Source organism: Rana temporaria, chromosome 9 (genome assembly GCF_905171775.1).
Source record: "Rana temporaria chromosome 9, aRanTem1.1, whole genome shotgun sequence".
NCBI classification, from domain to species: Eukaryota; Metazoa; Chordata; class Amphibia; order Anura; family Ranidae; genus Rana; species Rana temporaria.
This window is the reverse complement of record NC_053497.1, coordinates 65,662,371-65,679,654: the sequence shown is the minus strand read 5'-3', so window position 1 is coordinate 65,679,654 and position 17,284 is coordinate 65,662,371. Positions and strand designations below refer to the sequence as shown.

The following is a 17,284-nucleotide window of genomic DNA, read 5'->3' as shown; positions in this document are numbered from 1 at the left end:
AAAATGACAATGGTCCCAAAAATGTGTCAACATTGTCCGATGTGTCCGCCATAATGTTGCAGTCACGAAAAAAATCGCTGATTGCCACCATTAGTAGTAAAAAAAATGTTTTTAATAAAAATGCAATAAAACTATCCCCTTTTTTGTAAACGCTATAAATTTTGCGCTAACCAATCGATAAACGCTTATTGCAATTTTTTTTACCAAAAATAGGTAGAAGAATACGTATCGGCCTAAACTGAGGAAAACATTTATTTTTTTATATATTTTTGGAGGATATTTATTACAGCAAAAAGTAAAAAATATTGCATTTTTTTAAAAATTGTCGCTCTATTTTTGTTTATAGCGCAAAAAATAAAAACCGCAGAGGTGATCAAATACCACCAAAAGAAAGCTCTATTTGTGGGAAAAAAAGGACGCCAATTTTGTTTGGGAGCCACTTAGCACGACCGCGCAATTGTCAGTTAAAACGACGCAGTGCCGAATCGCAAAAACTGGCCAGGTCCTTTACCTGCCTAAAGGTCCGGGTCTTAAGTGGTTAACAGTATTATATTAGAGAGGTTTAGACAATGAGTAGAACGTTAGCAACACAACAGTTTCCTTTAAATTATCTGTTTGCAGATTGTCATTTTGTTTTTGTTTTCTTTATTCTTGTCCATGCTTCACTCTGGTGACATTACCCCTTTCTATGCAATGCCAACATAATGAGCTGTGACTGCTGGGGTGATGCAGATAATCACTACACCAGTATTCAAAATTGTATGCAAGAGTGCAACTCCTAGGTCTCTGGTCAAATTATCAATTTTATCACTCAGCATTTCCCTGCACTTAAGGGGGTGCACAGAAGAACACTCCTGAGTGGAGCTGGGATGTTGTGGAAATGCAGAATTCCACATTAAGGAGATGGTCTTCAGGTAATGCATTGGTAGTGAATAGGCATCATAAAATGCACAGTGGCCATAAGGACATCTTTTTATCTCGTCTACTGATTTAAAATTGACAACTTTCACCTAGGAAAAACTTACAGATGCTGACATAGGTGTGCAATGATACAATAAGTCCCTCCCAGTGAACCTTGAGACATTCTCCAACAACATCCCCACCAAGGGTAAGTAAAGCTGGCCAATTTTTGCTTGCTGGTTCTGAAAGACAAGACATGAACAATTTTCCTTAATTTTTTTTTTTACTATTATTTTAGGCATTTATGGGAAATCTCCGATATACATTTTACTGGAATTTTATTTATTCCTGTATAACATGCATTTTTTTCAATACACAATTGTCTAATGTGATTACACTTCTGTGTTACAGGATGTGTCTCATGCTCCTACTATACAATGTGACTCATCTCTTTTCATTATATAGAGAGCCTGGTCAGAATGTTTAAGCATCACAAGACTGCAGAAAAAAAAAGAAAGAGATGGGTGTTGAAAAGCAATGTCTGGTTGGAAAAACTTAAAGGGGAACTCAATTCTTGCTGGCTTGTGGCACAGCATACTTGCGCACTATGACACACCCCAGCCAACCACCATTATCTTCCTTGCCACTTCTTCGGAGTCCTGTGACACTCTTCCTTCGGACATTGAGGATGTAACCCCTGTGTGCACATGTATCATCTCCCACACCTAGCTCTATCCTTGGTATTCCAAGAATCAGCCTAGATTTGTACTGCACGGCACATGTGTATACAGACAAGCAAAAACTACATGGCAGATTTTTTTTTTATCTTTTGTAAAAAGAGATTTGCATGTTTGTTCTTCCAAGAAACTCCTAGCAACCCAAGCTTCTAGTTCCATTTTAAGTAAATATGATGTTCCCTCTGTATGCATACCAAGAACTCCTTTTCACTTTTTGATTGGAGTATCCTTTAAATGCAAATCCATCTTAACGATTCTACTAAGCATTTTGAATCCATCTAGAACCCCTGGGCCCGCATATGTACATGTGACTCTGTAGAGGACATGACCATTTCAATGTTTTTCCCCTGAGGGTTATATTTATTTGTCCTTTCTCCGGATACTCTTTTCTTCTTTCTATCCCCCTCTTTTTTTCTCTTCTTTATTACCTGTTTTCTTTGAGGGTCCCCATACTGGGATACCCTTGCTATGACTGAATTCAGCCAGGGCTTATATTATTCTCTCTGTATATATTTATAATAGAGAGAGTTTTAGCCCAGTTTAATTACGCCCCTTAATGGGTCAGGGAATATTTTCCCAGGGCTATTGCTTTCTTTAGGTCATTGGTCAAAAATAGTTTAACCTTTCTCAAATGTTCTTTTAATGCTATAGTGTTATATCCTTCTGTTTCTATTTTTGCATCTCTGAATAAAAATGATTAAAAGTAAATGCAAATTCGTTTCTCGCTAATGCAGGGAAAAGCAACCGCCTTAATGTAATGCAGACCTCCATAGATGCATAATGTATACTAATGACAAACAAAATAGACATTGGGAACAACCTAAGGCACAGGTGGTTGTTTAAAGGGATATTTAGCATAGGATTCTATATTTCTTCCTAACCACTATGTGTGATACAGTGCATTGACATGGATGCCTTAGTATGCTGGAGACCATGCACGTATGCACTGAGGTAAATTTGTTTCTATTGTCTCCCCTTTGGCAAAAATAGGTTTAGACAGTTGCTGGGCCTCCCCCTTGCATGTGTCACTTCCTTTCTTTTGGGAAATGATAAACGCAGGAGTAGATCAAGCCTCATGGTCAGACAGTCATGGAAAGTGAGCACTAAGGACCATACACTGATAAAGATGTGATTGTTAGTGTATCAGTGGAGAAATTCTACAGCGGGATATTGGCATGGGTTGGCGGACTGATGGTGTGAGCAGCACAGCACTTGAGAAGGGGAAGATGGGAAAGTGTTCTGTAATTGGATGTTGCATCGAATTAAAACTTGTTTGTATTGGATGAAAAAGTACAAATACAGAAGTTACTGTTGGTGAGAAATGGTCTGTTCTGATTCTTGGGAAGAGAGATAGTGAATATCATCTGGGGAATAAAATGTAAACTTCCAAGTTTACCTTTCAGGTGGTGAAGTGTGTAAACGAATGGGAAAGATGAGCAGCCAGCTCGGCAATGGAAGCGTCGGTGGCAGATGAAGAATGTTCTGTAATTAGGGTGGTCTGGCACTGGATGCACCCTACCTGGCAGGTGGGTCCCTATCTTAGGACCCACTGTGGAACGGGAACGGTCCTAGGGACATGGCCTGTAACTGCGGTGTCAAAGGGCTTGGAGTGTTACAGTGGCTCCCCTTCTAGCCTATGGGTGGAAGCAGGAGAATTGTTGTGTGCTTAAAAGCTGATGGAGGAAATCTGTATTCAGTGCTGTTCCCCTCAAAATGTTTCTGTATTCATTGGCAGGACAGGTGTCACTGGCAGGTGAAAGGACATAATTATTCTATATGTGGGGCCTGGTGAGGCCATGAGGGGGCACTGAAACCACCTAACTTATGCCCTGTACACACGATCGGTTCATCTGATGAAAACGAACCAATGGATTTTTTCATCAGAAATCAGATGAAGCTGACTTTCATCAGTCTTGCCTACACACCATCGGTTAAAAATCAACGTGGTGACGTAAAACACTACGACGTGCTGAGAAAAATGAAGTTCAATGCTTCGGAGCATGCGTCGACTTGATTCTGAGCATGCATGGATTTTTGACCGATGGATTTCCCCACAGACGATCGTTTTTTTTCTATCGTTTTTTTAACCATACGAAAGTTTTAAAACAGGTTCTATATTTTTTCACCGATGGGAAAAAAACTGATGGGGCCCACACACGATCGGTTCGTCCTATGAAAATGGTCCATCGGTCCGTTTTCATCAGACGAACCGATCGTGTGTACAGGGCATAAGAGTAACAATTCCATCAGCATGCAATTTCCACATGCTAACATGGATATATTAAACACCTTGGCAGCATTCCTGTCCCACATTGCACTAACAAATTGTCTGTCGGGTGGTGTCATATTTTAAAATAGAAAGGTATAGTGAAATTTGCACCCCTGTCAGTTAAATCATTACCTTGTGCTGATACCTGTTATCAAAGGCATGCTTGATCAGCAGATGTTTAACTGTAGAGATTGCAGCATATCTGATGTCACAGTTGTCTTGTAGGGCCTGGACCATTTCTCTCAGCAGAAGCCCAACCAAGAAGTGATGCTTGCAGTAATCATCTGTTAAACTGCATTCAAGATTCATATCTACACACAAAGAACAGAAGAAAAATCTGATGTTCATTATTCAGTGTTAGGACCCTGACAACAGAAACAAATCAGTAACGCAGAAAGAAATCTAAAGGGCTTTGCAGTTAGAAAAGTGACCTAGCAAACTAAAATTTACAAAATTGAAAATTTAATGCAGAAAAGTCATGAAAACAGCAAGAATGATATGCAGTATCCCACAGCAACCAATCAAAATTTAGCTTACCGATGCCAAATCACTGAAATATAAGTTTTAATTCCTTGCTATAGTTTACTGCAGTTGGCAGGCGGCAACAAAAAAAAGCTGTTGTAAATAAATTTTTCATCTATTTTGCTATTTTGTACTTTAATATCTGTACAGAGTTCTAAATGATTCGCTGATTATGCCAGAGATGAGAGTTTACATTAACACCGGTTAAAGGGAAGTTCAATACCAGTCGTGTTAGAAGAAGTTTGGTGAGAGACGAACCAGCTCTCAAATTTTTGTTGTCGGAAATGTCTGATGGGGCCTACACAAGGTCGGAATTTCCGACCAAAATCTCCCATCGAACATTTGTTGTCGGAGATTCCGAGCGTGTGTATGCGGCATTAGAGCAATGTGCAAAATGAAGTGCCCATAGTGGCAAATACTCCATCTTTCATTGCTCTAACAAAATTGTAATTGGCTGCAATATACAGTAGCCACAGCACATATAGTCTAGTAAAACATGTTGTTGTTTTTTTCTATTAGATGATATCTGTCTAGGAAAATAATTGAAATTATGCCCCCACCAGATTCCAAATGTCATTCCAACACCGATAAGAAAACAGCAGCTAACCAATAATTTGATGAACTTTCTTTTCATCTAAATGATATGAATCTAACCCCCATACAAATGTGTACTCATGAGCAGCAACAATGAATCGTTAAGGTAAATGTCTATGACTCAAGAAAGAGAATGCCAGCTTTTTATCATATTTTGTAGAAACTGTACAAATCAAGAATCCAACATAGACCTGCAGTCATTACCCACTGCTGTGAAGAATAGATCAATGGAAGGAAGTGGGGGAAGAGTAGACTGAGGCCCCGTACACACGACCGAGTTTCTCGGCAGAATTCAGCCAGAAACTCGATCAGAGCCGTATTCTGCCGAGAAACCCGGTCGTGTGTACACTTTTGGCCGAGGAAGCCGACGAGGATCTCGTCGGGTCAAATAGAGAACATGTTCTCTATTTCCTCGTTGTTCAATGGGAAGATCCTCGGCGGCTTCACAAGGAACTCGACGAGCAAAACGATGTGTTTTGCCCGTCGAGTTTCTCGGACGTGTGTACGGGGCCTCAGGGATTAGGGTACAGCAATGCACACAGTTCTGAGTTTTACATTGTATGGTAGCTGGGAGCCCAAAAATGTAGCAGCACATATAGACGGCATAAACAATATCTAACCACATATCAAGTAAAGTGCATACTATGATTCAAAAGTGTCACCTAAGGACACATAAACACTCATTATTCATGAGTGTCCATATCACTTGTGCCACTATATTCAAATGTGCCCATGCTTCCTTAGGACCACCAATCCAGATGAAACATGACGTAACATCCTGTGGGTAGAACACGTGCCGCTTCCGGTTTACGAGGTGCTGGCGGCCATCTTTTCTGCACCCTGAGCAGCTCTGAATACATCTAGTGCAGGTACATTGGCACAGTAGTAAGTGCACTTGTGTACATGTAATTGTGTGTTTAAGAAATTCAGCTGCTTGCTCAATAATGGCTTCTCTGTGGCAGTATTTCCCCTGAAATGGAGCCGGTTTCACAGAACAACAGAGGACACCACTGGCTTGTCTCCCAGCCATGCCCCTTCACAGTGATCTCCCTCAGAGAACCCATGGAGTGGAGATGTGCCCTCCCATGCTGATTATCCGCTCTGTGCTACTGCTGAAGGGAGCTGAAGCAACAATAAACAAGTGCTGGGAGGGCAGCCAGCTGCACAACTCTATGCTTTTTCTACAAACTACAACAGCCAGGTGGACACCAGTGCCATAGCCAGACCATGCTGGCCCGGAATCTACATCACCCTGACCCTGCACCAATGGTCGCAGTGAGTGAGAAGTGAAAAAAAGGTATTGCTTCACTTTAAGTGCATTTTAGTTTTACATACATGCTCTGGTCCCATTGTGTACTTAAAAGTGGGGTATGCCTGTAGCGCAGTTTATTGTTATGAAAATTATTTAGATCTGCATGTGTATTTCAGGCATATTTATTTACAGAATCTGTAAAATTCTTCTTTTTTTTTCACAGTTCTATTGGGCTTATTCACACAGCTTTATCACAGGCATTAATTAACCATTGGCGCAGGAGAACATTTGAAATATCTAACCACAGCATTCATTATGGATTGAATTGGTGCCATTCAGGGGTCAAGTCCTGGGGAAAAAAGTGTGGGAACTCCCACCCAAGATCCACTCCCCCACCAAAAAATAAATAAAAATGATACGCTGATATGCATAATTACTTCTTTAAGTTCTTTCTAAATCCCGCGATAACTCGCGGCAGACCTCCACAATGTCTCCTGGGAACAATGACAAAAGCTCCCAGGAGACATTGCGGCATCGAGGAAGTGACGGAATACCCGCACACTACCCGATGAATTCATATACAGGAAGCGGCCAGTAACATAAAGGATTACTAAGGTTCGCCTGCCCCTGACAGTGACTCGAGCTGGGCATCGCCGCTTAGTGAAGGATCGGCTCGGGCGGCTCGGCTGCTCTAGTCCTGCAAAGGGAACTGAGTTCCTGCTGTGAAAAAAGTGCAGGAACTGTGGGCCTGATCCACAAAAGGGATACGCCGGCGTATCTACTGATACGCCGTCGTATCCCTGTTTCTATCTATGGAACTGATCCACAGAATCAGTTTCTCATAGATAGGCAGAAGATCCGACATGTGTAAGGGACTTACACTGTCGGATCTTAGGATGCAGTACCGCAGCCGCCGCTGGGGGGCATTTCTCGTCGAAATCCAGCATCGGGTATGCAAATTAGCACTTACGGAGATCCACAAAGCTTTTACGCTTCGTTTTTTCTCCGTAAGTATTAGTTTGCCGTCGCAAAAGGTGTAAAGTTAGTACACCTTGTAAAAGTATACCCTTCTATCCCGCGTCGCTGTCATTTTTTTTTTTTTTTTTTCCCACCGCAACTCTTTTTTTTTTTTTACGCCCGTCGCGATTCTCAAAAACCGGCGCAACGTAAAACCGCGCAAAGCACGTCGGGAAAATAACATCGGGAGCATGCGCAGTACGTCCGGCGCAGGAGCGCGCCTAATTTAAATGGGACTCGCCCCATTAGAACGCCTTGCGCCGGACGGATTTAAGTTACACCGCTCAAAATTTCTAGGTAAGTGCTTTGTGGATCGGGCACTTAGGTAGAGATTTTGCGGCGGTGTAACTTAAACGGAAAAAACTAAGTTACGCCAGGTTTTTGTGGATCAGGCCCTCTGTTCCCATGCGTTCCCGCAGGACTTGAGCCCTGGTGCCATTGCTTCTAACAGGAGGAGACCAAGTAATAGGTGATGTTAAAAAAGATACAGTATATAACATTATTTTGTATGGCTAGGAATAGACAGTAGGTAATGAAGAAACAACTTCTATATGGGGCTACAAGCCAAACGCTGGTGTCTGCCATGCATTTCTGCCATGCCCAAAGTATATGTATGATGAATTAGATGCTTAATTTGCTTAGCATTGAACCAAGCTAAAACTCACCCAGGCCAGACTTCCACCCAGAAAAACTGTACACATCCTTACCTGAAGCGACCTCTCTCATTAACATCCAGTGCTTGTGTATGGAGCTAGTACAGAAATGTGAGGTCGATCACGAATTGTTAGTGATCAGACTGTCTCCATCAAGAATAATGGAGCGAATTAAACAGATAAGAAGGGGAACCGTCCAAACTACAGACAGATTAAAAGGTCAAGATGACAGTAAGTACATTTTGGAAGATTGCCCCTTAAAGTGGGTGTACCTGCATTAAGGTAAAAAAAATCCCACTAACTACTTTCCTACCCCCTTCTCTAAACACTTACCCGAGCATTTCAGGGATCCAGCGCTGTGCCCGGCTGCAGTATTTTCTTCCCTCTCTTCCTCTTCTCACAGGGACTCGGGTCAATCAAATGCTGTAAGAAGGGATTGGGGGCAGGGCCGAGTCAAGTTGTATGTGTCTATGGATATAGGCAGTGCAGCTCAGGAGCAAGCCCGCAGGTGTTCCTCCATGGCAAGCAACTCGCTATGGTGACACAGAGAAGAGCACCAGCGGGGGACCACTGCACAGGGCATGGGCTGAAATTTAATGTGATTTTCAGTGTGATTTTGTAGTGGGATTACGATGCATTTTTTCATGCTTTATGCATTTTTATGTGGGTGGAGACTGGATTTTAAACACAAAATTATGCCACAAATGCACTAAAAACGCATGTATGCATGCATTTTACACACTTTATTGAACTAGAGTTGGGCCAAACACCCCCCAGTTCGGTTTGCGCCAACTCTCGAACATCACACAATTTCGGACCCAAACCCTATTGAAGTCTTTGGGACCTGAACTTGAAAAATCAAAAGGTGAAGGCTTATATGCAAGTTATTGGCCATAAAAAAGGTATGGGGCCCCTGATGCTGCCCTGGGGGGACATATATCAATGCAATTTATTTTTATTTTTTAAAGACAGTTTTTACAGGAGCAGAGTTTTTACAGAAGCAGTGATTTTAATGATGCTTAACCACTTGCCGACCAGCCGCCGTCATTATACAGCAGCAGATCGTCTCGTTCCCGTGAATCGCTGTAGCTGTACGTCGGCCCATTTTACAGCTATAGCAGGCATGTGCCTGCTGCACAGCGGGGGAGCCAATTGTAGCTGGCCACCCATGATCGCTCCACAGAGAGTCAGAACGGAGATCTGTCAATGTAAACAAACAGATCCCCGTTCTGACAGGGAGGTACAGAATGATCATCTGTTCCTAGTGATTAGGAACAGTGATCTCTCTGTACTCCCAGTCAGTCCCCGTCCCCCCACAGTTAGAAACACCTCCTGGGGAACACATTTAACCCCTTGATCACCACTGGTGTTAACCCCTTCCCTGCCAGTGTAACTTATACAGTAATCAGTGCATTTTTATAAATGTTACTGGTCCCAAAAAAGTATCAAAGGTGTCCGTTCTGTCTGCCGCAATATTGGAGTCTCGCTAAAAATTGCTGATCACTACCATTACTAGTAAATGAAAAAAATTGTAATAAAAATACCATAAATCTATACATTTTTTGTAGATGCTATAACTTTTGCGCAAACCAATCAGTACACGTTTATTGTGAATTTTGTTAGCAAAAGTATGTAGAAGAATATTTTTTGTTTATAGCGCAAAAAAATAAAAACCACAGAGGTGATTGAGCACCACCAAAAGAAAGCTCTATTTGTGGTAAAAAAAAGAACATCAATTTTGTTTGGGTACAGCGTCGCACGACCGCAAAATTGTCAGTTAAAGTGCCATATAGCAAAAATGGCCTGGTCATTAAGGGGGGAAATCTTCCGGTGCTTAAATGGTTAAAGTTAAACCAATAAAAATGAATAATTCCTTTAAATATAGTGTCTGGGGGGTCCCCTTAGGCTGTCTGTAAAGTGGTGCATCTTTGTAAAGAACATGCTGCAGCAAAAATTATATTTATAAAGAAAACAAATGACATTTAAATTGCCGGCAATACAATTCTATTGCCAGCAATACAAAAATCTAAAAAAAACGGCGTTGGCCCCCCAATCCTTAGGGTCTGGTATAGATTTTATGGGGAACCCCACAGAAAAAGGGGAAAAAAACGGCGTGGGGCCCCTCTCCAAAATCCATACCAGACCCTTAGCCAAGCATACAGCCCAGCGGGTAAAGAAAGGGGAGGGGGCCAGCAAGTATCATTCCAGGTCACATGCCCTCAACATGGGGGGGTGCTTTGGACTGGGGGGGCAGAGTTGATGGGGACAAGGGCCTCTTTCCGACAACCCTGGGCTGTGGTTGTGGGGGTCTGCGGGTAGGGGGCTTATCTGAATCTGGAAGATCCTGGTCCCCTCCCTATGTGAATGAGTTTGGGCTACATTGTACCCCTACCCATTCACCCAAAAAAGTGTAAAAAACAAAGACAGGAGGCAGTTTTGACAATTTCTTTATTAAAAAAAAATTAAAATGTAGCTCTATCGTTAATCACGACACCTGCCACACTGCCAGGCCTGAAAAAAGAAAAAAAAGCTTAGCCCTGGTGATGGCACATGGTAGACCCACCCCCTTGTGACATCACAGACAGGTGCACGCTGGTCGGTGACATCACAAGGGGATGGTGCAACCAGGTGAGATCATCAGGTGGCCCCACCCCTTACCTATTTAAAGCGGGGGTTCACCCTTAGAGGGCACTTTTCCCCCTTAGATTCCTGCTCGTTTTTACTAGGGGAATCGGCTATTTATTTTAAAATATGTGCAGTACTTACCCGTTTACGAGATGCATCCTCTCTGTCGCTTCCGGGTATGGGCTGCGGGAATGGGCGTTCCTTCTTGATTGACAGTCTTCCGAGAGGCTTCCGACGGTCGCATCCATCGCGTCACGATTTTCCGAAAGAAGCCGAACGTCGGTGCGCAGGCGCAGTATAGAGCCGCACCGACGTTCGGCTTCTTTCGGCTACGAGTGACGCGATGGATGCGACCGTCGGAAGCCTCTCGGAAGGCTGTCAATCAAGAAGGAACGCCCGCTCCCGAAGACCCATACCCGGAAGCGACGGAAGAAGATGCAGCTTGAAAACGGGTAAGTACTGCTCATATTTTAATACAAATAGCCGATTCCCCTAGACCGAACGAGCAGGAAGCTAAGGGGAGAAATTTTTTTTTTTTATAAATGGGTGAACTCCCGCTTTAAGAACTGTCAAATGGCAGAGCGGGCATTTGGCGGTTAGCCTTCGTTGTTGGCGGAGCGTTTTTTATTTTTCTGGGTCCAGCGGTTTTTATTATATAAAGCTTGTATTATTTCCACACTGGTGTGCATCTGTATATACATGGTTAATGTTATTTGCTAGCTGCGGTAATTATTCTGCTCCCAATTAATTTGATTAAATTACTGATTCATTTTCCAGGAAGAGAACCCCCTATGTTCACAGAGGCCCTGTCTTGGGTAGAGGCACTGACAACTTTATTATGAAAATCACTTTTCCACCTAATGAAGGTTCTGTTTTTTTTTTTTTTTTACCTGCAGGTTTAGCGCAATGTTCTGTTTGGGGAGGGCCATTTATCATAACCCCCTCAAAACAAGGCTATTTACTGTAATTTGAAAACACATGCAAGGCGATCTGACAATCAATGAGAACTGTTTTTATTACCAGGGCAGTGGGAATACATATGGATTTACTAATTTTCCTGAATATTTACTATCTATTCTAGATGAACTGTTAAAAAAAAGGAAAAATCTGTTTAGACCACATTTTTTCTCAATCAATGAAAACTGTTTCTATTACCAGGGAAGTGGGAATACATATGGATTTACCCATTTTCCTGAATATTTACTATCTATTCTAGACGAATTGTTAAAAAAAGGAATAATCTGTTCAGACCACATTCCTTTCCCTTACCTTCTTTCACTTTAAGGCCGGGTTCACACTGGTCCGACAAACGCTCCAACATTGGGAGCTTTTGTCGCATGACGTGTGAAAACCAATGTTTCCCTATGGGAGTCGTCTTAACTGGTTTGACACATGTCGGGCCGACTTTGAAAATGCTCCCTGTACTACTTTGGTCCGACTTTGATCCTACTTCACTCCATTGAATATCATTGAAGACGGATCAAAGTCGGAACGCCGTCTTGCATGCAACTTGTGCTCTGCTGATCTTGAGGGGGAACTCCACGCCAAATTTTTAATTAAAAACCGGCATGGGTTCCCCCTCCAAGAGCATACCAGGCCCTTGGGTCTGGTATGGATTTAAAGGGGAACCCCTATGCCGAAAAAACGGCGTGGGGGTCCCCCCAAAATCCACACCAGACCCTTAGCCGAGCACGCAGCTCGGCTGGTCAGGAAAGGGGGTGGGGGCGAACGAGCGCCCCCCCTCCTGAACCGTACCAGGCCGCATTCCCTCAACATGGGGGGTGAGTGCTTTGGGGCAGGGGGGTGCCCCAAAGCACCCTGTCCCCATGTTGATGAGGACAGGGCCTCTTCCCGACAACCCTGGCCGTTGGTTGTCGGGGTCTGCGGGCAGGGGGCTTAACCGAATCTGGGAGCCCCCTTTAACAAGGGAGCCCCCAGATACCGCCCCCCACCCTATGTGAATGAGTATGGGGTACATCGTACCCTTACCCATTCACCTGGGGGAAAAGTGTCAAGAGGAAAAGTAATTTATTAGGCAGCTCCGGGGGTCTTCTTCCGACTTCGGGGGTCTCTTCCGACTTCGGGGGTCTTCTAAGACTTCTTCTTGCAGCTCTTTTACTAGCGGGGGGCCCGGTCTTCTCCGCCATCTTCTTCCCTCTTTCTCCTGTCCCGATGTTGACTCGATGAGCTCTCCCGCTGTAATGCACAACCATTTATATAGGCATGAGGCGTGGTCACCAGGTGATGTCACCCGTTGACCCCGCCCGTAGGACGTCACAGTCCCGGGGCATGTCCCACTGCCCCAAAGCACTCACCCCCCATGTTGAGGGAATGCGGCCTGGTATGGTTCAGGAGGGGGGCGCTCGCTCGTCCCCACCCCCTTTCCTGACCGGCCAGGCTCCATGCTCAGATAAGGGTCTGGTGTGGATCTTGGGGGGACCCAATGCCGTTTTTTTCGGCGTAGGCGTTCCCCTTTAAATCTGTACCAGACACAAGGGCCTGGTATGCTCTTGGAGGGGGAACCCATGCCGGTTTTTTTATTTAAAATTTGGCGTGGAGTTCCCCCCTCAAGATTCATATCAAACACAGTGCCTGGTATTGGCAGGGATCCAAGTCGGATCCCCGTTCATTAAAAGTCAGACGTATGTTGGCTTCAAGTCGCAGGGCAAAGTCGGATCCAAAGTAGTACTAGTGTCATGTCGCACCAGTGTGAACCCGGCCTTAAGCAGACATATGCTTGGTGCTTACACTATGATTGACCAGGAATAATCACTAATACATTGATTGCAGATTAATTTTGTTAGTAATAAAGTCCAGCCATGTGCTTGCTCTGCTGTTAGTGACATTAGTAGGAAGCACATTGATTGGCAAATGTATGTAGCAGCTCTGATTTCTAGAAGTGAATTAGGTCTGCTAAGCCAACCTACCTACAGAGCCAAACCGCTCCACAGCGTATGATAACAGATCTAGTGGCATTGTGAAAAGAAGAGGTACAAGTATCAAAACATAGAATCAGACTTCATACACTGTGTACATAAGCTTAAGTCCCAAGCAACATAACAAGATGTAGAAATAGTACAACGATAACAATATACATTAGGTGCCTGCCATGTCAATGGGCAGCAAATGACGACACCAGACACTGATGGCTGGCAGAGACAACAGCAAATGACCACAATGAAAAAAAGGCGATCACCACTGTTCTTCCCTAAGATAAACCAGTCCTTTAAGTGGTTGGCTATGATCCGCCTCCATTCTCCATAGGTATAAGCATGCACACTTGGGTGAACAAAATATACAATGAATTTGTAAATAAAAGGTAATTGGCAACGTGAAGGTGCAGCGCAACACAGTACAGCTTACTAAGGTCAATGAAACCAATGTGTTCGCCAACTTTTAACACCATTGCTCTTACAATTGCCTTAGTATATACAGTAGGTGTTTGTGATATTGTGTTTGTAGCACGACAGCGTCGCGCTGATACTTGGCGACATGGTGCCGAGATCTCGCACTCACTGGAATAGTGACAGCACATCCCAGCAAGCGCGTCATAGAAGCGACGGGAGATCCGACTTGGATTCCCGCCAATTCTACACGTGTGCGGCGTTTGTTATGAATCCTGAGGGGGAAGTCCCCGCCGGATTTTAAATAAAAATCCGGCATGGGTCCCCCCCTCAGGAGCATACCGGGCCCTTAGGTCTGTTATGGGTTGTAAGGAGAGCCCCCCTACGCCGAAAAAAACGGCGTAGGGGGTCCCCCTACAATCCATACCAGAACCGTATCCAAAGCACGCTACCCGGCCAGCCAGGAAGGGAGTGGGGACGAGCGAGCGCCCCCCCCCTCCTGAGCCGTACCAGGCTGCATGCCCTCAACATGGGGAGGTTGGGTGCTCTGGGGCAGGGGGGCGCACTGCGGCCCCCCCACCTCAGAGCACCCTGTCCCCATGTTGATGAGGACAGGGCCCCTTCCCGACAACCCTGGCCGTTGGTTGTCGGGGTATGCGGGCGGGAGGCTTATCACATGGGTGGGTAGGTATCACATGGGTAGGTACAGAGCATGATGGGACTGTGAGGCCTATATAGGTCCGATGCAAGGCGCGCATCCGTCATTTCAGCGAGAAGGACCGGCGTGTCAACATCGGGAGAAGAAGAGAAGTGAAGAACATGACGTCACAGCACGGAAGAAGAACTCACAGCACGGAAGAAGACGTACAGCACGGAAGAAGGGACCGGACTGCGAGACGAAGAACCGGGGTGCGACGAGTCAACAGCGGAGAGCGGCGAACATAGAAGGAGACCCCCCGGATAGCGGAGAAGACCCGTCGGGATAGCGGAAGAAGAAGAGCCCCGCCGAAGACGCCGGAGGAAACCCGCCGGGGGGGTGGGGGCTTTTTTAAAAGCCACCGCCCCCGGCGGTGGAAGAGAACCAGACGGCGGCCCCCACCCACCCGAAGACGTCAAAGAAGAAGCTCCCCCTGGTAAAAGAGCTAATAAAGAAGACAGGGGGCGGCCTCCGGAGCAGACTAATAAAATATTTTAATACCCTGTGTGGTTTATTTGTGTTTTTACCACTTTTCTTGCAGGTGAATGGGTAGGGGTACGATGTACCCCATACTCATTCACTTAGGGTGGGGGGCCGGTATCTGGGGGCCCCCTTATTAAAGGGGGCTCCCAGATTCCGATAAGCCTCCCGCCCGCATACCCCGACAACCAACGGCCAGGGTTGTCGGGAAGGGGCCCTGTCCTCATCAACATGGGGACAGGGTGCTCTGAGGTGGGGGGGCCGCAGTGCGCCCCCCTGCCCCAGAGCACCCAACCCCCCCATGTTGAGGGCATGCAGCCTGGTACGGCTCAGGAGGGGGGGGGGGGCGCTCGCTCGTCCCCACTCCCTTCCTGGCTGGCCGGGTAGCGTGCTTTGGATACGGGTCTGGTATGGATTGTAGGGGGACCCCCTACGCCGTTTTTTTCGGCGTAGGGGGGCTCTCCTTACAACCCATAACAGACCTAAGGGCCCGGTATACTCCTGAGGGGGGGACCCATGCCGGATTTTTATTTAAAATCCGGCGGGGACTTCCCCCTCAGGATTCATAACAAATGCCGCACACGTGTAGAATTGGCGGGAATCCAAGTCGGATCTCCCGTCGCTTCTATGACGGCTCTGTCTCCATCGCGGCAAGCCAGCTCGGCGCTGGCTCCCGCGATGGGGCTCGTAGGTGCTCAATCTCGCCGAGAAAGAGAGCGAGATTGACACAAAATCGGGTTCACCTACTGTAAGCCAGATAAGTGTGGACTACTCTCTGCAAAAGTGTGGACTACTCTCTGCAAATTAAAAATGTACTTCATTTACAAACGGCCATGCAGCACTGAAATGCTATACAGTATGTCTTACATTAAGAATCTGTTCTATACATAAACTAACTGCGATCAAACTTAACAAAGCCAAGAATAAACAGTAAAATAAATAGGTATGCATTCGCTTAACCATATACACCAAACAGCAGTCAGACATACAGGCATAATAGAGATCTATCTTATGAAACTGCTATCCATAAACATGCACGGTTGGTTTATATGATGTAGAGTGTAGTAGAGAACAGGAAGACATCCCCAGCTACAACAACATCTTGAAAAAAGCAACACGTGGACTGCAAAATGTCATCATGGTTGAACATCCTCGAATCCAATGGCTGGAGATGTCAGTGGTGCCCATAAGAATATGGACAGTTGCCCAATCAGGAATCTTATGTCTTTGACGTACATACAGACATATAGATTATCTACCAACCAACATATAACTCTAAAAAGGTAAACTGGTTCTCTTCATTGTTTAAAAGTGATATCAAGGCAAACTTGTCTCAAGCCTGTGCAATAATTCTACGGAACACACAAACACCTTTAATGAAAACTGCAGCTTTGATTCGTAGCTCATTAGGTATAGACACCTGAAGTTGTAAATCTCTGTAACAATGGAGTTTGGCCCTGACCTTAATATCACTTACTAATCAACATTTAAGCCACTTATTTCCTTTAAGCAGTGACAAAAGAGAAGTAAGGGATTTGTTTTTGTCTGACTCCGATGCTGCATCTGTCCCTCCAACACTGAGCACTGAGCACTGAGCGATTAAATACTGCCAATCGCTTGGTTCTTACAGCTCTGTGAGCAGAGCCAGTGCCTGCCAGTAACCCTTCAGCGTTTATTGGAGTGCCGGGCTGTGGAGGGGGTGGGAGCGACCGGCTCAGGACCTTAGCGCTTCGATGAGAGGCTGAGCCGGGTGTTGGTCCAGGCATGTGGGAGGATTCCGACCATATGGTTGTGATCTTTCCCGGGCCTGGACCGGCTCTGTGACATCAGCCGACAGCGGACTTCAGTCTGATGAAAATGGGTCACAGGAGTGCTGAACGAACTTCACTCCTGTGCTCCACAGGAAAAGTACAACCAAACAAGCTTTGACTGTACTTCTCCTTTAAGCCAAAAAACAAACATGTTTGTTAACAATTCTTAAATGCGGTGGCTGCATTCGTTTTTTTGGTAGGCTTTTTCCTTTATTTTCTTTTGGCAATCTGGCCAGTAAATCTGTGATTAATCAGCTTACTTTAACAGAACAAGTTGTCCAGCAAAAGTGTCGGTTAGAGTCAGCTTTTAATATTCAATAATTTTATATTGAAACTGAAACAAAGATACAGATAGAGGTCGGTTTTGTACTTTTACCCACTTA

General features: G+C 45.0%; 1 protein-coding gene across 2 annotated transcripts in view; it reads right to left on the bottom strand.

Moving 5' to 3' along the window:
* DOCK11 (dedicator of cytokinesis 11) overlaps window positions 1-17,284 on the bottom strand; it is a 333,222-nt gene that overhangs the window by 184,718 nt on the left and 131,220 nt on the right. The window contains exons 31-33 of one of the 2 annotated variants that reach the window (XM_040323688.1): window positions 13,497-13,535; window positions 4,039-4,217; window positions 1,026-1,142 (exon numbers count right to left, since the gene is read on the bottom strand). In XM_040323688.1, coding sequence (XP_040179622.1) covers window positions 1,026-1,142; window positions 4,039-4,217; window positions 13,497-13,535 — 335 coding nt within the window. The remainder of the gene's footprint in view (window positions 1-1,025; window positions 1,143-4,038; window positions 4,218-13,496; window positions 13,536-17,284) is intronic. The other variant, XM_040323689.1, reaches the window with a different exon arrangement.